A 23,728-nucleotide genomic window follows, 5' to 3' on the forward strand; every position below is an offset into this window, starting at 1 on the left:
ACAGGCAGCTTCCACTTGGCCCTTCAAGCCCTAAAGCCCCATGAGAGAACTCCATCTTCCCTGCTGGAAAGATCATGTGGAAAGTCCTTAAGACTAGAGAGAAGAGGTGCCCAGTCAAACCTAACCTTCCAGCCATCCTTGCCCAGGCACCAGGCATGTGAGTGAAGTCACCTTGGAGCCCCCAGTACAACCTGGCTACCAGCTGAATACCACCAAGGGATTCCAAGTGATGTGTGGAGCATAAAAAATGCTTAGCTGAGCCCTTTCTGAAATCTACCAAGTCATGAGACAGAACATAGTAGTCACTCCTTTAAGCCAATAAATTTAGGGATGATTTTTCACATAGCAATAGATAATTAAAAGTCTTTCACAGAAAATGTTACTGTGTTGGATTTCTGTCAAATGGAGGAACATGTTTTTAGCTCTAATCCCAATAATCTTAGATCTATTTACATCTTTACAACAGGCTGCAGAAAATGTTCATGGAGGAAGTGGACTCCCATTTTGACTGAGACCATCAATTCTCACATAGTAACATACCTAAAAGTTGCCTGGGAAATTATTTAAAATACCAGTTCCTAGGACCGTTAGATAATTCTGATTCAGTAAGTCCGATATGGGCTCTAGGAAACCGCATTTTAAGAAACACCCAAGTGATTTAGACGCCAGTTGTCCCAAGAACATGCATGGAGAAGCATTCAGTAAAGCAAGCCGGAGATGGTGAGGCTGTGAAGTAAGCCATCTGTGGGAGGGAGAGAAAGGGAAACAGGTGCTCTAACATAATCTTCCCTAGGCTCGTCCTCCACTTTCATTTCTAGGCTTCTCACATCAGAATTCTTGAGCTCTGCATTCAATTAAAAACATGTCATACCTTTCACCAAGGTTTAGGTTTTTCGTTTTATTTTAGCTTCTCAACCCCCATGTGAAGTAGAACAGAGCTTTCACAGAGAAGTGACTCACCTACATCTAACAGACATCAAACACAGTACGTCTGGGCATAAAGCATCTAAAGCTAAGATTCCCTCATCACACTGAGGCATTTACTTTTGAAAAGTACATCAGGTTCTTCAAATCAGGGACACCGCCACCAGGAAACATCTTCATCACTGTGATCATTACAATCCCGCTCAATGATGAGCTGTGGATTGCTAACTCGCACAGCTTCCAGCAGTTTCTGGGCTTCCTCATCAAACGCCTCTTTGCACACCCTAAGAAAATAAGGGAACACCTCTTCTCACACTCAGTTTTCCCACTGAAGAATTCATTTCTCAGAGAAAAACTGTTAGAGACAGAAGTGAACATGGCTGGGGAGTGGGGCAAGGGGAATGTGAGGTATAGACTCAGGGAGTGTGGCAGAGGAAGGAAAATGGAACACAGAGTAGAAATAAAAAAAGATTAAAATTGAAGTGGATCCTCCAAGAGCCTTTTTCTACTCAAGCAAAATACTACTTCTAATGATGACAACCGCTAACATAGAAAACAGTTAGGTGTTATATGCTAGGCACAGTTCTAAGTACAGGTATCCTTTGCTTTTCCAAAGGTCATGGCTGTACCACTTCACCTTTTTGAGAGACCGACATTAGTACGTGTTTTTTTTTTTTTTTTTAAACGTTTATTTATTTTTGAGACAGAGAGAGACAGAGTATGAACTGGGGAGGGTCAGAGAGAGGGAGACACAGAATCTGAAACAGGCTCCAGGCTCTGAGCTGTCAGCACAGAGCCCGACGTGGGGCCTGAACTCACTGACCGTGAGATCATGACCTGAGCCGAAGTCGGCCGCTTAACCGACTGAGCCACCCAGGCGCCCCAGTACGTGTTTTTGATAACTGAAAGAAGTCCAAAGATTTTGCTTTTACCACACAAAAAAGTTAAAAAGCAAAACCAGTGTTCAGCATTTGGGATGCAATGAGCTATTATGGAGGCAGCATGAACCCAGGCAGCAAGAGCAGCCCTGCCCAGCTCCTTCCCCAGAGCCTGCGCTGCACCTCAGCACCCAGCTGCTACAGCTCTGAACTGTGTCTATGAGCATCTGGGCCTCGTACCCATTTATTTTGTGCATGTGTTAACAAGATGTGTCCTAAGGTATCAGAAAAGCCTAAAAGAGAGGATGTTTTTGGGGGCCCAGGAATGCTCAAATTTTTTTCCATATAAATAATGGTAATTGCTTCTTTGCTTTATATCATTTTGGCTTATGAAAGCTTTCACGGGAACACTCTACCTTCAGATAGCAGAGGGACACCTGTACTGCCTATACTGACTCAGTTGATCAGTCCTCATAATAAACCATGAGTACATATCATTTCACCCATTTATAGACAAAGAAATCAAAACACAGAGACTGGAGACTAGTGCAAGTTCAAATATCTAGTAAGTTCCAGGGCTACATTTCAAACTCAGGTAGTCTGGCTTTAGAGTTCTCAGCTGTTAACCAGTATGCTACAGTATGTCTCTTAAAATTCAGTGTCCTACGGGAGGAAAAGAAGGGCCTCAAGAATATGCACAGATCCACAATCAGGTTGATTCTTAGGCCTGCAGTGAATAAGTAGCTTCCCAAATCCCTTGTTCCAGTAAACTTACGCCCTGAGAAGCCAACAAAGACTTACCCCAGAACTTTCAGTTTACATTCAGGAGATCTCAGGACTTCACATAACTTCATAATTCCTTCATACCCTAAAGTGTTCTGTGTCAGGTTTATTTTTATCAGGTTTTGGTTCCTTCTAAGAGTAGAGGAGAGATCCTGACAACACAGGGAGGTCAAACCACAATATTCCAACCTGCAGGGAAGAGAGACTAATGCTAAAATTCATTTAACCCCGGGACAGAGAGCAAGCATGTAAGAGATCTGTGAGCTGAGAGTACAGGAGGGCTCCAGGAGCTTTAAAAAAAAAAAACAAGAAACAAAAAACAAACAAACAAAAAGGCAAGCACAATTAGGGAAGATTCAAAGAATGTAAGTACTTATAATAATCATCATTACTAGATATTTATTGACTGAATTTATCTCTTCCTAAATCATAAATTACAAGTTCAAAATTATAGTCCAGGGAATAAACAAAACAGGTAAGCACACCAAGGAAAGCCAAAGCAGTTGAATCTTTGATCATCATTAAAAATATAGACACATAAGTAAACTTTTGAAATATGGTATTGACTATTTTAAAAGCAAGGTATATAATAAGGTCTCTAACACCATGCCTTTATGCAAATAAAAGTGCATACACCAAAAGTCAACATTACATCTTTTACAAGGATACTCACAACTCCATGGCATATTTCAAACACACTAGGCCAGCTGCCTATACAGGGGAAGAATGATTAAAAGATAAATTAACCAACTAACCAACCAATAGTCAGTAGAGGGCCCTTGCATAAACCAATGATAATACCATGAACTGAAGTAGTATGTTAAACTTAACTTTCTACACCTGATGATGCCCCCAACCAATTGTAATTTTCACCTATGTTTACCTAGCCATTCCACCATTGAGTGCCTACATAGGTGCTGAGTATATAGAAACATTTAGGGGCACCTAGGTGGCTCAGTTGGTTAAGTGTCCAACTCTTGATTTCAGTTCAAGTCATGATCTCACGGTCAGGAGACTGAGCCCCGGGTTATGCTCAGCACTGGGTATAGAGCCTGCTTGGGATTCTCTCTCTTCCTCTCCCTTTTTCCCTCCCCAACTTGTACTCTATCTCTCAAAATAAACAAACTTAAAAAAATTTTAAGTTACTGCCCACATGAAACTGGCATTAATGTGGTGGAGCAACAGTCCCATTATTTATGACACAAGGTAAATAAACATAATACAAAGTACACTGTAGGGTAAAAACACTAGGAGACAAAGGTTATCAAGAATTTATCAGGAAACAATCATCCTGTTTTTAGTCCTTAATAATAGTCTCAAAATCTAGAGGGGTGCCTGAGTGGCTCAGTTGGTTGAGCATCTGACTCTTGATTTCGGCTCAGGTCATGATCTCAGGGTCATGGGACTGAGCCCTGCATCAGGCTCTGTGCTGAGCATGGAACCTCCTTAAGATTCTCTCTCTCTCTCTCTCTCTCTCTCTCTCTCTCTCCCTCCCTCCCTCCCTCCCTCCCTCCTGCCCTCCCTCCACCTCTCTCCCCCACTCACACACTCTCTCTAAAGAAAAAAATTTTTAAATCTTAAAAATATATATAGAGAAAACTAAAACTAACAGAACTACAAAGTGAAAGACACAAATCTACAATTATAATGGAGATTTTAACATACTTTTCACAGCAAGTGATTGAAGTATCTGGAAAAAAATCACTAAAAATATAGATGATTTGAATAACAGAATTAATGATCTTAATGAAAGTCATATACAATACTGCAGCCAACAATTCTTCATCTTTTTAAGCACAGCATGGTAGACATATAAAAACTGACTATATACTAGGGCAAATGTCAACAAATTTCAAAGAAATGCCATCACACACAGTATGTTCTCAGATCACAATGCTAGAGATTAAATATAAAAAGATAAGAAACTCCTCTTATATGTTTGAAAATTAAGAAATACTGGGGTGCCTGGGTGGCTAAGTTGGTTAAGCATCCAACTCTTGGTTTTGGCTCAGGTCATGAGCTCATGGTTTCATGAGTTCTAGCCCCATGTTGGGCTTTGTGCTGGCAGTGCAGAACCTGCTTGGGATTTTCTCTCTCCCTCTCTCTCTGCCCCTTCCCCACTCACTCTGTCTCTCTCAAAATTAAAAAAAAAAAAGAAAATTAAGGAATACAGTTTAAAATAATCCATGAAGAAAAAAGCATAAGGAACTTAAATTTATTTTAGACTCAAAAATAACAAATGCTGCATATAATATTATAGAATGAAGTTAATGCAATGATTTCAAGGAAAAATTAAGTGTTGGAAAAGGAGGAAATATTTATGAGCTACACATTCAATTCAAGTATTTAAGAACGGTATTAAAAAGACAAGGGGGCACTTGGGTGGCTCAGTTGGTTAAGTGTCCAACTCTTGGTTTCAGCTCAGGTCATGACCTCATGGTTTCATGAGTCCGAGCCCAGCACTGGGCTTTGTGCTAGCAGCACGGAGCCTGCCTGAGATTCTCTCTCTCTCCCTCTCTCTCAGCACCTCCCCTGCTTGCATGCTCTCACAAAAATAAATGAACAAACTTAAAAAAAGAAAAAAATTTAAGAAGAATCAAACTCAACAAAAGTAGAAGATAAAAATTTAGATCAATGTTGTGTTCTTTAAAAAGTAAAATGAGAAAAAGCTCAAATTGCCAATATCAGGAAAAGAAAGGAGACATTAACAGATGTCTAAATCACTGGAGATGATTAGAAGCTGAGCAGATAATAAATTAGACACTTGCCAATAAATTTTAAAATTTAGATGAAATGGATAAAATCATAGGAGTAATCTTACCAAAGATTACTCAATAAAACATACATAAATGTATAATTATCTTAAAAATGAATCAGAAGTCAAATCTTCACACAAAGCAAATTCCAGATCATACAGCTTCACCAGAAATTTCTACAAAGTTCAAGGAAGAAATAATTCTAATCTTACACAAATCTCCCCAGGAAACAAAGAAGGATCACTCCTGAACTCATTTTATTAAAATACTGTAATGTGGATGCCAAAACTTAATAGGGATTATACAAGAAAATTATAACCTAATCTCCATTATAAACAAAGATATTAAAATATTTACATATCAACAAAATAAAGTGCACAATGTATATAAGACATATCATGACCAAGTTGGTTTTGAGCCCAAAAAAGTAAGGTTGATATAATAATAGATATAATATATATAATAAAATCCATGTTATTGACCACATTCGGCACATTTCATAGAAGTTCAACATATACTCATAATCTAAAAAGAAGAAAAATTCTTAGCAAACTAAAGATAGGAACCTTTTAAATTAATAAATGAGACAAACACTGAAATTTTGCTTTTGACAATGAAAATAACATAGGGAAACCCACTATCTCAAGACATATTAACATTCTATCACACATCTTATAAGTTACTAAGGCAATAAAAAGAAAAAAGAAACAGAAAAGGAAAAGACAACTATCATTCCCAAGAGAGAGGACTGTGTACCTAGAAAATCCAAGTGATAAAGCAATTCTAATCAACCAGAGGATGTGCCAAGCTACTGGGTATGAAGTTAACACACAAAACCCAACTGTGTCTCTATGTATAAGGAATAAACAAAATGAAAAACAACAATACCCATTTACAATAGTATTGCAATATAGCAAGTACTTAGGAATAAAGTCAAACGGCAAAATAAAGGGCTACCACAGGAAAAATTACTAAGCTTTATTGATAGAGCTAAGCTAAGGAGATCTATCATAATCGATAGATTCAATGCAATTCTAATCAAAATGCCAACATATGGGTAGGCATGGGAATATAGGGAGATGCACATGCCTGTGTGTGTTAACTTGATAAGTTGATATTTAAAATTTTGTTTGGAAACGCAAAGGAAGAACCCAGGAATAGACCCATGCACCAATGAAGACTTGATTTATAACAAAGATGGCCCTGCCAGACAGTGGGGAAAGAAAAACAGTCAATAAGTTTTGTTTATTGACTTATATTTCCACATAGGAAATATATTAAATTGGATTGACCTCAAACCATATATTTTTGGGGGTGGGGGGTGGAGAGAACGTGCATGCACACACTTTGGGGAGGGTCCAATGGGAGGACAGAGAGAGAGAGAGAAAGAGAGAGAGAGAGAGAGAGAGAGAGAGAGAATATCTCAAGCAGGTTCTACTCCCAGCACAGAGCTCAGTCTCACCACCATGAGATTATGACCTGAGCCAAAATCAAGCATCAGATGCTCAACTGAGCCACCCAGGCACCCTACTAACCATATGTTTAAATTAAAGTTTCAAATGCTTCATAAGCTGCCTTTTACATTTAGAAAATAATAGTAGAATGTCTTCATAATCCCAGAGTTGGGAAAAATTTTCCTAACCAATTACAAAAAGGACTAATAAAGGAATAATCTGACGTTACAATTAAGTTCTTTAGTTCTATAAAAGACACCATAAAGAGTGAAAAGAAAAGCACAAGTTATTGTCATATATCTAAGTCACAATGGCTCGTAACCAGAATATATTGGAGGAAAAAAAAAACAAAAAACCCTACATATCAAAAAGGGGAAAATGGCTCACCCAATGGAAAAATGAACAAAATAAGTGAAAAAGCAACTTTACAAAATAGGAAATCCAAATGGCTATTAAGCATCTCAAAAGGTGTTGAACCTCTCTTTAACCAGACAATTCTAAATTAAAACCACAAAGAAATGCCAAAACACACATCTGATTCACTAACACTTTAAAAATTAAGTCAGACAAAATTGGCAAGAATAGAGAACAGGAACTATCACACACTACTAGGGGCAGAATCAATTAGTACAATCTTTTTTTTTTTTTTTAAGTTTATTTATTTATTTTGAGAGAGAGATAGAGAGCTGGGGAAGGGCAAAGGGAGAGGAACAGAATCCCAGGCAGGCTCTGCATTGGCAGTGCAGAGCCCAATGCAGAGCTCAAACTCATGAAATGCGAGATCATGACCTGAACCGAAACTCAGAGTCAGACGCTTAACTGACTGAGCCACCCAGGCACCCCAGAACAATCTTTTTGACAGTATTTAATAAATTTGAAGACCCATTCCCAATGATGTAATAAATAGCTATTTTTCCTAAATATATACGTATGTGCCTCAATTCATGTAGTAAAATATTCATCAGCAGCATTAGTCATAAAATAAATGAAAAACGTCCACCTACAATAGAATGGTTACATAGTTTGTGATATCATCATTCACTAGAATACTTTACTGTGGTAAAAATGAACTAACTACAACTACATGAAATGACTGGATGACAAATTCCTAACAATGAGCAAAAAAAAATCCTAATACAAAAGAATATACTGAGTATGATTATATATAAGGTTCAAAACCTAGCAAAATTTAACAATACATTGCTTAGGACTATATACACTCACACTCTACAGATAAATAAATGATGACCACAAAATTCAGGATAATAGTTTTACTTCTTAGGGAGGAGGGAAGAGATTTATAAAGGAGGAGTAGGGGAATTTAATTTCCTGGGAAAATTCAATTTCTGACCTGGGTGAGATTACACACGTTTGACATTTATTTATTTATTTATTTATTTATTTATTTATTTATTTATGCATTCATGCATGCATTTATTTTTTAACTTAGTTTCTCAAAAATAAATAACAAATTAAGTAAAAAATAAATAAATGCAGGGGAGGGGCAGAGAGAGAGGAAGAATCTCAAGCATGCTCAGTGCTGTCAGCACAAAGCCTGATGTGGGGCTTGAATTCATGAAACCATGAAAGTTGATATCAAGTTGATGCTTAACCAACTGAGCCACCCAGGCAATCCCTAACTTTTAAATAGTTTTATTCACTTATTTCTATGTATTTTATATTTCATAGTGAAAATGTTTAAAATATGACTTGGTAGATCTTTTTTTTTCTGTGTATAAACATTCCTTTTCTTCCCCCAAGTTTTTATTCAAATTCCAGTTAGTTAACATACAGTATAATATTTGTTTCAGGTGTAGAATTTAGCGATTCATCACTTACATACAACACCCAGTGCTCATCACAAGTGTCCTCCTTAATACCATTGCCCATTTAATCTACCCCCCCACCTACCTCCCCTCCAGCAACCCCCAGTTTGTTTTCTATAGTTAAGAATCTGTTTTATGGTTTTCTTTTTTTCCCAATGATCCAGCAATTTTACTACGTACTAGGTATTTACTCAAAGGACACAAATATACGGATTCAAAGAAATATATGCACCCTGATGTTTATAGCAGCATTATCTACAATAGCCAAAGTATGGAAAGAGCACAGATGTCCACTGACTGATGAATGGATAGAGAAGATGTGGTGTAAACACACAATGGAATATTACTCAGCCATAAAAAAGAATGAAATCTTGCCATTTGCAACAACGTGGATGGAGCTACAGAATATGCCAAGCAAAATAAGTCAGTCAGAGAAAGACAGATACCATATGATTTCACTCATATGTGAAATTTAAGAAACAAAACATATGAATACAGGCAGATCTTTAAAATATCAGAAGAGGGGGGCGCCTGGGTGGCGCAGTCAGTTAAGCGTCCGACTTCAGCCAGGTCACGATCTCGCAGTCTGTGAGTTCGAGCCCCGCGTCGGGCTCTGGGCTGATGGCTCAGAGCCTGGAGCCTGTTTCCAATTCTGTGTCTCCCTCTCTCTCTGCCCCTCCCCCGTTCATGCTCTGTCTCTCTCTGTCCCAAAAATTATTAAAAAACATTGAAAAACAATTTAAAAATAAAATATCAGAAGAGGGAGCCTGGGTGGCGCAGTCAGTTAAGCGTCCGACTTCAGCCAGGTCACGATCTCGCGGTCTGTGAGTTCGAGTCCCGCGTCAGGCTCTGGGCTGATGGCTCAGAGCCTGGAGCCTGTTTCCGATTCTGTGTCTCCCTCTCTCTCTGCCCCTCCCCCGTTCATGCTCTGTCTCTCTCTGTCCCAAAAATAAATAAAAAACGTTGAAAAAAAAAATTAAAATAAATAAATAAATAAATAAAATATAAGAAGAGAAAAATAAAAATTATGGACTGTAGATGACATTGGAAGAAGCAGAAAGGGGGTCATCACTGCTGAAAATGAACTTAAAATTATGGGTTAGAGAAAAGTGAAAGGAAAATGAGTTTTAAAAGATTAGAAAAAAATTATAAAGACAGACAAAAGAGATACAACATAAGTGTAATTAGTGACCCTGAAAACAAATTAGATAAGCAGAAATTAAAACACAGGAAACCCTATAAAAAAAAATACAATCTACACATTGAAATGGCAGACCATTTCCCCAGGAAAATATTAATGAGGAAAATTCTACACAGGACAAATTATTGTTCCTAAAGAGCAATTCTACGGACATTCAAGCCAAAAAAAAAAAAAAAAAAAAAGTATGTTTAACAGTAAGGACACTAAAAGGGAAGAATCAGTTGGTTTCAGACTTTTTTCTAACTAGATTCAATGCTAGCAGGCAGTGGACTTTCTGTAAAACTCTCAGAGGAAGGATGACCAAAATATGAACACAACCAAGCTGCCACTCAACGTCATAGAAAACTGAGACATTTCCAGATATACAAAAAGTCAAGGATAATAGTACTTAGATCTCTCATTTTGAAGAAACAATGAGCCAATAGTCAAGGTATTCAATGAACATTCCATGGTCCCTACCATCCACAGGCATATTACTGAGCTCTGGAATGATCTTTCGAAATTACAAAGATCTGTGACCCTACCTCCCTTACCACCTCCTGGTCAACATAGTATAGTGGGGCATTTGGTCACTAAATATGGCTATCCCCTGAAATGGTTCATCTCTGTCTGGCCACTTCCTGAGTAATGATTACATTGAAAGGGACAGAAAGTCATATAAAACCTTTGAAATTTCAGGATTCCATCTTGATTATTCCTGGGCATGATACTTTTCTTTCCATAACAGCAACTCCAGGCCAGCCTAACTGGTGTACCCTCCAGGTGACAGGCCAGCCACAAAGGACCTGTGGGGTTCAAACTTAATTTGGCTTCAGACACCTGGAGTCACCTTTGGATCATGAGGATAATGACCGTTTGGTTGAGTATACTGCTTGAGAAGTCCCCCTACAAGCAAAGATGTAGAACAGAATGGGTTTATAGAAATATTATAAAAAATGCTTTTTCTCCTGCCAGATCCCTCTGGACTGAAAGCCTGGGTATGAGCAGGGGATGATTGGAGAAAAGGCAAAGTTACAGGCACTAAGATGGGACACACTGATTTCAGGACTGTGGGGAAGAACAGCCACACCAATACCTGGGGAAGTAACATCTCAGAACCTGTGAGGTGCTGGGAGTGGGAAGAACAATTCATTATTTCTTTTCCTTCCCTAGACCCAACACAGCTGCCTGGAAAAATTATGTGGTCTGCTGAAGTAGCAGCTATGGCTGGCAAAGTGACCCACTGCCCAGTCTGTCCACATGGCGTGGAAACAGAAAATTCCACGTGGATACGGCAGGTCCTAACTGTTCTGCTGCACCTGATGTCATCAGCGGCAGCCCCCCAGATCTGGACCTCTGTCAAGGGTATACAAACACAACCGGTACAAACCTTGTTTCAGTCTGTTACAAACTCATAAGCTTCTCTTGATGCCAGTGCAGCCTTGAGTTATACGATTTATGTCTAACACTGTAACTACTCAGTGACACATAACCAAACCACTGTAATGGTGACCCAGATCAATAGAAAACATCCCACATTGAAGTGAATTGTGTTCCTTCAGGTTATATGTTTTTTATGTGTGGAGGTGTGGACCACTGAATATCTCTTTATTGGGTATGGGACTACTTTTGGCCAGATTTTGTTCCCTATATTTATTGCCAATGATACCAAGATCAGCAGGTCAACCTAAACTCCCTTTCACAAGTTATAATGAATAACAAGACTTTTTGGTCCTCCCTTGATCTCATTCAGTTGGCCGGTCCAGGATGCTGAGGACACAGTTGAAATCAATACTGCAATCTGACCTCCTCCCATGCTTGGAGTCCTAATTATGGTGGCCTTAATTAAATGGCGTAGGAGACAAATTGAGCAGATTTGGCCTCAGCCTCTGTTGGTGAGATTAGTGAAAATTAACCAAGACTGTATTGTGCACAAAAAGGGGGCAGATATTTCTGGGAGACATTCTTCTGTGAGTCTTTTGCTCTCCTATTTATTGACAAAAATTTAAGACCCTGACAACTCTACATGGCCACTTCCTAGGGGGTGTGTGCAATTCCTAGGTGGAATCTTGAGGGATGTCTTCCTCTGGGGCAAAGAGCAGGCTTGCTTCGTGCTTGCTATAAAGTGGTGAGTCCCCCAAGCTCCATGGGATGCAACCCACTCCATGTGCAGATGTCCATCTGGGCTATCCATATCCACCCTGTGGGACTTGGGGGACAAAGAAAACTGACACACATACACTAGTGCATATGCTGCTATGCTAGGAGTAATAAAGTCCTCTGTCTCCAATGGGACTCTGGGTTTCCTGCCAGCATCCATGAAACAGTGATAGGCTAACTTATTAGGTTATAAGCAGGATAAAATTAAATTTCAGATCCAATCATTACAACATCATCATTGTTGTCATAAAAATATATGAATAGTTAACGGAAACAAAGGTAAAATAGCACTTTCTTGGAAGAGTCAGGGAAACCTATCATAGTATTTGGGTTTCCCACACAGAGCAAAATTCTTGACCCAAAGGTCAATAATTCATGCTATGTAAGAATGTACTAGTCAATATCAGTTCAAGATTCAAAAAGAAAATAAACACCTAAACAATACATGATTAAACATAAAAAGTACTCAGAACACAGGATAAGACCTTATTAGATTGCAGGTTCCTTAAGAGCCTAGATAGCATTTTTTGAGAGAAGACAATTAGCAAAATCTTCAATTTAATAAGAAAAATTAATTCAAAGACAGAATATCTGAAGGATGACAGAACATGAAAGACCTTAAAGCAAGGACCTTTTACTTCATACATACCCCATCTAAGGCACTAAAGGGAACAGAAAGAAATGTGAACTATAGCTTTAATACTAACAACACATAATACACACTGATGCATATATTTGAAATTCAGATTCTCATTTCTGAGAGTAACTTACCTTCGAGCCCCATTTACTCTTCATCCTCTCTCATGTACTAAATTTCTTCTGGCCACATTAGCTACCAAATAGGTATCACTTTCCTGATGGAAAACTGAACTCACCCAAGCCTCTGAATATTGCAGTTTGGATGTCTCAAAGCTTCATACAGAATTTTGACTCCATCATCCTGCAGGTCATTGTTCCCAAGGTCCAGGCTCTGCAGGTGTGGGTTGTTCAGAATAGCAGAAGCCAAATCCAGACAACACATACTAGTGAGTGCACAGCCCATCAATCTGCAAGAAATATAAGAGACAAGTGAGACCTTCAGTTGTGAGGCTTAATTAGTTTATTCCTAGGAGAGAAGCCCAGGTATCTAAACCCTTTTCCTGACTCTTTTCTATCCACAATCCAAGACGCACACAGGAATGTCTAACATTATCAGTAGAAACCAACGGGGTTTCTTAATGAGAAAAAAAACCCCATTGGGTAAAACTGCTTTCTCCCACAAACAGGCTGTTATCCACCAAGCTTCCCAAATCAAGGGTATAAACACATTTCTTTTTCTTTTTTTTTTTTAATTTTTTTTTTCAACGTTTATTTATTTTTGGGACAGAGAGAGACAGAGCATGAACGGGGGAGGGGCAGAGAGAGAGGGAGACACAGAATCGGAAACAGGCTCCAGGCTCTGAGCCATCAGGCCAGAGCCTGACGCGGGGCTCGAACTCGCGGACCGCGAGATCGTGACCTGGCTGAAGTCGGCCGCTTAACCGACTGCGCCACCCAGGCGCCCCATCACATTTCTATCAATACTAAAAAATGGATCTAAGTTTACCCAAGGAACCCAAAGATTTCTGTGCTTTCAGTTTCCAATAGAATTTTGAAATAAAACTACTTTAAAAAAAATGTTAAGGTGTTACCTTCCAAGAGGAAGCAGCCTACATATAAAAAGATATGTCTTTCAGTCTTTCGTAGGGCATTCAAGAGCATTCACAACCTGGCCTCAAACGTTCTCTTTCCATACTTTGTCCCTAACCTATTTGCCAACCATACACCTCTGTGTTTCTGTTTTTTATTTTGTTTTTTTCCAAATTTACCACACCTATCTTCATTCCCCTTCTTTTCGCTCTTCCTACCTTCTGCCAAGGATATCTGCACACAACAAAATCCTCTTCGTCTTTCAAGGCTAAGGTAACTCAATACCCTCTGTCCCACTCCTTGCTCCTTGGGACTTTTGTCATTTTTTTTTTTCAATGTATTTATTTTGAGAGAGAGAGCAAGCTAGCAGAGGAAGGACAGAGAGAGGGAGAGAGAGAGAATCCCAAGCAGGCTCTGCACTGACCGTGTGTAGCCTGACACAGGGCTTGAACTCATGAACCATGAGATCATGACCTGAGCCAAGATCAAGAGTGAAGATGCTTAAATGACTGAGCCACCCAGGCATCCCTGTCATATCTTTATGACAAATGGGATATATTATGATTGGCTGTATATTCATTTCCCTGCCATCAGCATTTTGTAAGTTACCAGAGGCAAGAGCATCACCTTAGTAATAATCTTTAATGCCCTCAGAATGTATTTTATATTTGTTGTAAATTTTGGTGGAGAGAACTGGCATGGCCTGCATAGAAGCTATGAAGGTAGCTACGAAAGCACAAATTTGTCTGTTTATAGCAAAGCTAAGGAGAGAAAGTGGACTAACCAAACATCTTGTGTATGTAGGTCACTTAGAAATTATAGAAATTGTGGCTGAAATAAAAGGTATTGGGTTTAAACATAATTTCCATGAAGTAAAATTTTGCCTTCTAGTTGAATAATAGTCAAGGAAACTTCAGAGAATTAGATCATATATATTTTCCTAAAGAAGGTAGAGATATGGGGCACCAGGGTGGCTCAGTCAGTTGAGTGTCTGACTCTTGATTTCAGCTCAGGTCATGATCCTAGGGTCATGGGATTGAGCCTCATGTCACGCTCTGTGCTGACAGTGTGGAGCCTGCTTGAGATTCACCCTCCCCCCCCACCCCTCCCCTGCTCTCACTCTCTTGCTTTCAAAATAAATAAAAACATTTAAATAAACAACAACAGAATGACTGGATTATTGGATATTTTTTAAAATTCCCTTCCCAGTTTAAAAGTTGACCTAATTATAAACATGAATTGAAGAAAGAAAAACTAGTGGAGCACAGTTTCTGCTTCAGGGATGTAGAGCAGAGGACACACAGTAGACTCAGTGACGTACAACAGGTTGATTACAATTACTGTAGTAACTAAGAAAAACCTGATGAGCATACTTCCTCAGCTTGTCTCCAGCAGGAGGAGAGAGAGAGAAATCAGCTGTGTATTCTTTTCTCTGACAGATACTCAGCTCAGCCCTTCTTTACTCATCTGTTAAAGCATGGAAGGTCAGGTCACAGAAAACCTACCCCAGGTCCTGAAGGTTACAGCTGGGATGCCGAAAGACATCGCACAGAAGCTTTACTCCATCATCTTGTAGCCAGTTGGACCCCAGATCCAGATGTGTCAGGCTCTTGTTGCGTAGGAGAGAAGAGGAGAGATGTTGACCGCTCAGTGAGGTGAAGTGGCAACGCCTCAGCCTATAGGAAGGACAGTATGAGGACACATGGAATCACTGCTTTACTGCCCAGAGATTTTGCAAAGGTTTCATCCTGTGCTCCCTCACCTACTTGCCAACACTCATCTCAGATCAAATACCCTCTCCCTCATTACCTCTTTGCCTGTCTCACTTGGGATATTCTTCAGAATATCCTTCAGAATATTCACTTGAGATATCCATGTTCTTCAGAATTTTTCTTTTCAAATGCTAGATTTTACAATTTATTTTGAAAGAGAGAGAGAGAATCTCAAGCAGGCTCCATGTTGTCAGTGCAGAGCCTGATACAGGGCTCAACCTCATGAACTGTGAGATCATGACCTGAGCTGAAACCGACTCAGATGCCCAACTGACTGAGCCACCCAGACGCCCCCAGAATTCTTCTTTACTATAAATGAAATGTTAACCTCTTCACACTGTGCATAAATACAGTACCTAATTGCAAAAGCAGCTACATGGAGAGGAGTAGGCATATGGAATAGAAGGGGAGTAATCATAATAAAGTACTTTTTTACATAATAAAAGTGGCATTTCCAATCAGTAGGGAAAAGATCTATTATACCATAAGTCATTTGGGAAAGCAGACCTGACATATGGGAGAAAATAAGTTTTAAGCCTTATAACAAAGTAGGAATAATTTAACACTTACATGTTAAAAATTAAACCATAAAGAATAGACATAAGTAGGGTTTTTTAAATAAAGGTATTTCCAATTATGACAAAACTTCTAAAAGTCATGAGGAGGAAGATAATGTGACTTCACAAGAATTTTAAACTTCTGTATTCTAAAAATGGCCACAAGAAAACATACAGAAACATGCTAGGTAAATTATCTGCAAAACAGAAAAAATAATGGCTATAATGTATGTCATATTAATAACCATAACATATATAACAGAAAACATCCAGAGGAAAATGGAGCCTATGAAGAGGCAATTCCTAGAATATTAAAGGCCAAAAACATTTGAAAAGATGCTCAACATTAAATTATTTTTATTTATTTTATTATTTTTTTAAGAAGGCTCCATGCCCAAGGTGGGGCTTGAACTCATGACCCCAAGATCAAGAGTCACATGCTCTACCAGCTGAGGCAGCAAGGCGCCCCTCAACATCAAATCATTTTTAAAGTTATTTTCAATTATCTAATCAATACTGATAAAAAAAACAACCAGTAGATACTCGATGAGGATGTTAAAATGCAGGCTTCTAGATTGCCAAGGAATTATGAACAATCTATTGGAGAAAATGTAACCACGTCTGACAAAATAAAAATTTTGGCTCATCAATTCCACATCTGGGAATTCATCTAAGGGCAATGAACAGAATAATCACACTGTGATCCAGCCATACCATGGGATGCTACATTCCTGTTTAGTGGTGTTCATATACATTTACCTGTTCTAGACCCAGAATATGGAGTTGGACAGGCAGACTTTAGTCCTGAATCCACCATGTTCTCATGAACATGAGGCAAACTATATAATCTTTCTAAGCCTCACATTTCTCACCTGGGGCTGAGAACTCAGTGGCCAATTTGACACCAACAGGTACATTTGTGCAGATTAAATAAATTTAGCACAGGGCCCAGCACAGAGTAAGGACACAACAAATGGCAATCATTAATACCATCATCCTCATCATCTGCATTATCATTATTGATAACAGTAGGGAAAATGCAAGGGACAGATTGTATTTATAACACTGTCCCTTCTAAAATATATTTCAAAATGTATACATCAGCAGGATGAAAACTAGTGCTCACTTACACAAGGCTCTGGAGATTGCACTGTGGATGTTTCAAGGCATCACTCACAAGCTTTACTCCATCATCTCCCAAGATGTTGTCTGCCAAGCACAAATGTGTCAACCTTTTGTTGCTGATGAGAGCCAAAGAAAGATCCTCACAACCAGCTACTGTGAGGCCACAGCTTTCTAAGCTGAAGGAGAAACACAGTTGGGAAGGGACCAGTCAAATCCCAAAGTTCATGTTTCTCATCCTCTTCTCAGGGACACTAGCTGGTACTTACAGTCCTTATATCTCTACTATAGAATCAACCTTTCAAACCTACTAAAATTACAAATGCCCTTGCAGCTACATACAAGGGAGAGGAGGAGGAAAATAGTAATAAAAATAAGCATTCATGAAGAAAAGCAGCAGTTAAAAGTCTAATGAGAGAGAAAGCAAAAGAGGACTTCATGTAGAGCTCATCAAGGATTGACAAATGAGCCAAGTGGTGTCCAGACCCAAACAGTTTGCCCATACAGCTCTTAACTAAGTCACACAAGACTGCTCAAAAGGACTGCAGGGAAAACAAACCAACAAGACTCACGACAGTCTCTCTAGGTGACACTTGGGATGTCCTAAGGCCTCACACAACAGCTTGACTCCGTCATCTAATAGGTGATTGGTCGACAGATTGAGAAATACCAGGCTCCGGCTTCTAAGGAGAGCCTTAGAGATATTTAGACAACAAACTGTAGTTAGATCGCAGGATTCCAAGCTGAAAAACAACACAGGAAACCAGAGATGACCCTCCTCAGAGAAGAGTTATGACCACCACTCACCCAGCCAGATTGTGTGGGCTCCCAGACTTTGTGACCCCTTCTGAAAACCAGCTTCCCTACTTGCAATGAGTTATTTAGCTAAAGCACAGGATCTGCTAGGGAGCTAGGGAGAGCAGAAAGCTTGTCTTTTCCATCCCCATCTCCCCAATTCCCTATGAAAATATGTATGGAAGTCCTAAAGAAGTATTTTTATATGATACTTTTTTTTTTTTCTCTAGGAGGAATTTCCTCCAACTACAACATGGAAGAAGGTGGACTGAAGGGTGTAGAGTCCTTGCACTCTGACTTCTGAAAAACATGGGGCAGGAAGTCAGGATGAAAAGCTGTGATTCCCACAGCTGTCTACCAAGAACTCACCTATTCATGGGAGTCAATCCATGTTTTCTGAGGAACCCAGTCCTTAAGAGTAAAAACTAGGAGTAAATCAGAAATAGGGGCGCCTGGGTGGCTCAGTTGGTTAAGACTCTGACTTCGGCTCAGGTCATAATCTCACAGTTCATGAGTTCAAGTCCTGAGTCAGGTTCTGTGCTGACAGCTTGGAGCCTGGAGCCTGCTTCAGATTCAGTGTCTCTCTCTGTCCTGCCCCCACTCTCACTCTGTCTCTCAAAAATAAATAAAGATTAAAAAAAAATTTTTTTTAAATAAAAAGTAAATCAGAAATAAAACAGTCTCTAAAAATAAAGCAAAAGAAGAAGGGAACCAAAAGAAGAAAGGAAGAAGTACATGAAGAGACCATATTTGTAGAGACTCCTATTTACAGACAGCCTGTGCTTGGAGAAGCCTGGGCCTGGTACCAGGTCTTCGTAAGACGAGGAAGGTGACACCAGTGTTCCGGGAACTTGGGAGTCACTCTAGTTACTCCTTTAAATCAAGCACTTATCAACCCAGTCCCTCAGGAATTGTTTGTCTTCATCAGAATAAGGGTGTATATAGGTAAGAACAAGAGAAGCTCCCTCCTCAATCCAGAATTAGACCTCAGTGGATCACCTAAGGCTGGAAACCTCAACTTGCCCTGAAAAGGTGTTATGGACTGAACTGTGTTCCCCAAAATTCAGATGTTGAAGCCCATGCCTGCAATGTGACTATATTTGGGGCAAGGCCTTTAAGGAAGTAATTAAGGTTATATGAGGTCTTAAGAGGGGACCCTGAATCCGAAAGGACCGGTGCCCTTATAAGAAGGGAAGAGGTACCAGGACTGCACACGCATGAAAGAGGCACATGAAGGCACCAGGAGAAGGCGGCAATCTACAAGCCTAGGAGCGAAGCCTCATCAGAAACATACCCTGCCGGCACCCTGATCTTCAACTTCCAGGCTCCAAAACTGTGCAAATAAATTTCCTTTGTTTAAACCACCCAGTCTGTGGTATTTGTTACGGCTGAACAGGGTGATACAAAAGGGTATTACAGCAACAGCCAAGCAGGCAGTTAGAGACACAAGGGAAGCGTCATACACTGGGTTCCAGCTCTTCTAGCAGACGAAGATTCTAATATTATGGGGCCTGTGGATAAAATGTTAAAGTTTAACTAAAGGACAGAAAATATGTACATGTATGAAAAACAGAAAATGGGGAAACAGAAGAAAATGTTTAGAAAAGCTTGCTTTACATCTTAAATGTATAAGGTGCACATTCTCTGAACAAGAGCACATCCTAAGAAGAGGTAACACTGAGAAAGGGAGCGAGTTTAAGATAAAGAGTCCAACGAGTTTAAAAACAGGAGAAAACTGGAATCCATATTTGAAGCAATAAAGAACAAAAGCAGTGAAAATATGTGAGAAACTCCTCAAGGAGGAAGGATGAAAAAAGATTAAAGTGACAAAAAGTAAGTAAGAGTTATATAGGAAAGGAGCTACAACCAATGACTATGCGATGCTCTTGAAAAAAGAGCAAGAGAAACAAACCCATTTTTAAAAATCCAATTGAAAGAAAGAATTCCTGGGCAGAAAAAAAGGTTGCTAGCAGATCAAACGGTACTTTCATGCCAAAGTAAGGAAAACTACCTGGACAACACCAATGAGAGAAAACTAACACGTATGAACCAGGAAGGTGGGCAGGAAGGTGAGGGGTTCAAGGGTCAGGTTATCCTCAGACTTTAGAACACCAAATGCTGCAGAGCAATGTACCAAAGTCAAAGTGCTAAGAAGGAAAATAGAGCCCTCAGACCCAGGTAAGAGGTCAATCATCAGGATTCCAGGGTGGCTCAGTTGGTTAAGTGTCTGATTTCGGCTCAGATCATGATCTCATGGTTTGTGAGTTCCACCCCACATCGGGCTGTGCACTGACAGCGTGGAACACGCTTGGGATCCTCTTTTTCTCTCTCTCTCTCTGCCCCTACCCTGCTCTCTCTCTCTCAAAATAAATAAACTTTATAAATAAACAAGAAGTTAATCATCTGTAAGGGCAATCGAGGGATATAAATGAAGTCCTAAAATATATCATTCATATACATTTCATGAAAATGGTAATTTAAAATTATACGGCCAATAATGCAAGGAATGAAATGTAAGATTTTATACAGTAAGAAATGAAAGTTTAACAAAAAAAATACACATATACATTGATAAAAAGTATATAAAATTAAATTTGAATAATTGTTGTATTCATGTGCATCGCCATGACAAAAAGTCAGAAAAGTTCTGAAAGAGTTCAAAATGTAAAATGTGTAGCCCCCATAATCCTGATTAAATTAACATGCTGGAAATTGTATGACAGAGGTACATTAAATGCAATGCCTTACATAAGGGTATTTTAAATGCTTTAATCCTTTTAAATTTGGTAATTCAAACACATTTGGAGGCAAAAACCCTGAAGGGTGATAATAATCCAATAAAAACAGGCAATATCCTACTTGCAAATTTCCAGACACACATACACATAGATCAAAAATGAAACACAATGTAATGCATTCAGGAAGCAAAGAACAGAAATGGTAAACACTAAAAAAAGGTTTTCAGCTGGGGATGTAAATATTACACGGCTCACGTTCTTTTGTTCATGATCTGTTTCGCTCTTATCCTTTCCATATTACAAGTTTGAGCTTCTCAAGCTTTCTTCTTTTCCCTTAGCACTAAGGGAATTTCAGCTATGGACTTCCTAATTCCTGACAAATGAAATCTCAGCCTCATAAGAAAATGTTCCCTCTTTCCCTTATAGCTACAAAGAAAAGCAGATGGTATTACAAGTCTGAAAATATTTTATTGTAAAAAAGAAGTCTTATAAGAAGACATGTGGACTTTAGAAATTGCTACTGTGTCTTGTGAAAACAACCCTTAAGTTCTAGTAAGTCTATAATTTTGACCAAGTGTCTTATTTAATAATGTGTCACTCCTGTAATATTCAAATTGCTACTTCTGAATTTCTAAATGTTACAAACATGGAACAGATTGTGTCAAATCAGAAAGATCATCAAGGCTCTCCTCTTCTCTCACATGCATAAGGAAATAAAAAAATGTAACTCTGGTCTCTTGTATTTGAGAGTTTGAAGGTCTTGTCTCAGTTATGTTAATACAAAACATCAATCACCAGTAATTAAATCAAAAGCTGAGCCGCCGCCGACGACGGTGGCTCTAAGCTAACCCCTACATATGGGCCAGTGAAACAGAGGAGACACATTAACTTGCATTTGGGTTCTGGTGGGGAACTGACCCAACTCTCTCTCTCTATAGTGCCCCTACAAGGAGGCCCTTGACTGAAAATTTCCAAGCAAATTATAATTTTTAATATTTGTTACAGATCTGTAATCATCAAGGCAGTATGGTACTGGCACAAAAACAGATACTTTTATCAATGGAACAGAACAGAGAATCCAGAAATGGACCCACAAATGTATGGCCAGCTAATTTTTGACAAAGCAGGAAAGAATATCCAATGGAAAAAAAAGGCAGTCTCTTCAGCCATTGGTACAGGGAAAACTGGACAGCAACATGCAGAAGAATGAACCTGAACCACTTTCTTACACCATACACAAAAATAAACTCAAAATGGATGAAAGACCTAAACATAAGATAGGAAGCCATCAAAATCCTAGAGGAGAAAACAGGCAATAACCTCTTTGACTTCAGCTGCAGCAACTTATTACTTGACGTGTCTCTGGAGGCAAGGTAAACAAAAGCAAAAACGAACTATTGGGACCTCATCAAGATAAAAAGTTTCTGCACAGCAAAGGAAACCATCAGCAAAACTAAAAGGCAACCAACAGAATGGGAGAAGATATTTGCAAACGCCGTATCAGATAAAGGGTTAGTATCCAAAATCTATAAAGAACTTATCAAACTCCACACCCAAAAAACAAATAATCCAGTGAAGAAATGGGCAAAAGACATGAATAGACACTTTTCCAAAGAAGACGTCTAGATAGCTAACAGACACATGAAAACATGCTTAACACCACTCATCATCAGGGAAATACAAATCAAAAGCACAATGAGATACTACCTCATACCAGTCAGAATGGCTAACATTAACAACTCAGGCAACAATAGATTTGGTGAGGATGCGGAGAAACTCTTTTGCACTGCTGGTGGGAACGTAAACTGGTGCAGCCACTCTGGAAAACAGCATGGAGGTTCCTCAAAAAATTAAAAATAGAACTACCCTATGACCCAGTAATAGCACTACTAGGTATTTATCCAAAGGATTCAAAAAAGTTGACTCACAGGGGCACCCGCACCCCAATGTTTATAGAAGCACTATCAACAATAGCCAAAATATGGAAAGAGCCCAAATATCCACTGATTGATGAATGGATAAATAAGATGTGGTATGTATATACAATGGAGTATTACTTGGTGATCAAAAAGAATGAAATCTTGCCATATGCAACAACGTGGATGGAACTAGAGTGCATTACGCTAAGCAAAATAAGTCAGAGAAAGACAAATATTATATGATTTCACTTATATGTAGGATTTAAGAAACAGATGAACACAGAGGAAGGGAAGCAAAAATAAGATAAAAACAAAGGGAGACAAACCATAAGAGACTCTTAAGCACAAAGAAAATGAGGGTTGCTGGAGGGGTGCTGGGTGGGAGATGGGCTAAATGGGCGATGGCATTAAGGAGGGCACTTGTAATGAGCACTGGATGTTACATGTAAGTGATGAATCACTAAATTCTACTCCTAAGATCATTATTACAATATATGTTAACCAGCTTGGATATAAATTTTATTAATTCTATTTTTTTTAACGTTTATTTATTTATTTTTCTTGAGACAGAGAGAGACAGAGCATGAACAGGGGAGGGGCAGAGAGAGAGGGAGACACAGAATCTGAAACAGGCTCCAGGCTCTGAGCCGTCAGCACAGAGCCCGACGCGGGGCTTGAACTCACGGGCCGTGAGATCATGACCTGAGCTGAAGTCAGACGCTTAACTGACCGAGCCACCCAGGCGCCCCTGGATATAAATTTTAAAAAGCAAGAAAATTATAAACTTGTTCTCATTGTTTTTGTTCTCATTGATTGCAGTCTGTGGCTCTGACCAGCTGTGACTGGGTACAGGTCCATTAGGTGGTCCTTGATGCAGCTCACTCAGAAGGAATCCACGTGTCAAGAATAAGCATCTCCTGGTGTGAGACACAGTCAGGGCAGGACTTTATCTGATGCATGATGCCAGTTTTCTCTAGGAGCTGAGGCTCAGTGGAATAAGCTCTTTTGTGCTTCTGGCAGCACAGGATTAGAAAATTGCCACTCAAGAGGCATTGCTCAAGAGAAAGTGGCCCTTCCTCAGTTAGAAGGGTCTGCTGCCCTGGAGGATGAACCCTCCAGGACCTCAGAACAGCTATGTGAATGTTCTTTTGTGAAAATGTCTGCTATGCGGTCTCTAGGTTGCCCGAGAATTTTGT

General features: G+C 39.3%; 1 protein-coding gene across 1 annotated transcript in view; it reads right to left on the reverse strand.

Annotated features, from left to right (window-relative positions):
• Nucleotides 1–770: 770 nt before the first annotated feature.
• Nucleotides 771–23,728, reverse strand: part of NLRP14 (NLR family pyrin domain containing 14) — a 40,092-nt gene continuing 17,134 nt past the window's right edge. Inside the window, exons 6-11 of the mRNA XM_040457004.1 lie at nucleotides 17,653–17,823; nucleotides 17,089–17,259; nucleotides 15,135–15,305; nucleotides 12,837–13,007; nucleotides 2,604–2,774; nucleotides 771–1,208 (exon numbers count right to left, since the gene is read on the reverse strand). Coding sequence (XP_040312938.1) covers nucleotides 1,073–1,208; nucleotides 2,604–2,774; nucleotides 12,837–13,007; nucleotides 15,135–15,305; nucleotides 17,089–17,259; nucleotides 17,653–17,823 — 991 coding nt within the window. The 3' untranslated portion in view covers nucleotides 771–1,072. The remainder of the gene's footprint in view (nucleotides 1,209–2,603; nucleotides 2,775–12,836; nucleotides 13,008–15,134; nucleotides 15,306–17,088; nucleotides 17,260–17,652; nucleotides 17,824–23,728) is intronic.

The sequence above is a fragment of the Herpailurus yagouaroundi genome, unplaced genomic scaffold (genome assembly GCF_014898765.1).
Source record: "Herpailurus yagouaroundi ecotype Mexico unplaced genomic scaffold, PumYag 218, whole genome shotgun sequence".
NCBI classification, from domain to species: domain Eukaryota; kingdom Metazoa; phylum Chordata; class Mammalia; order Carnivora; family Felidae; genus Herpailurus; species Herpailurus yagouaroundi.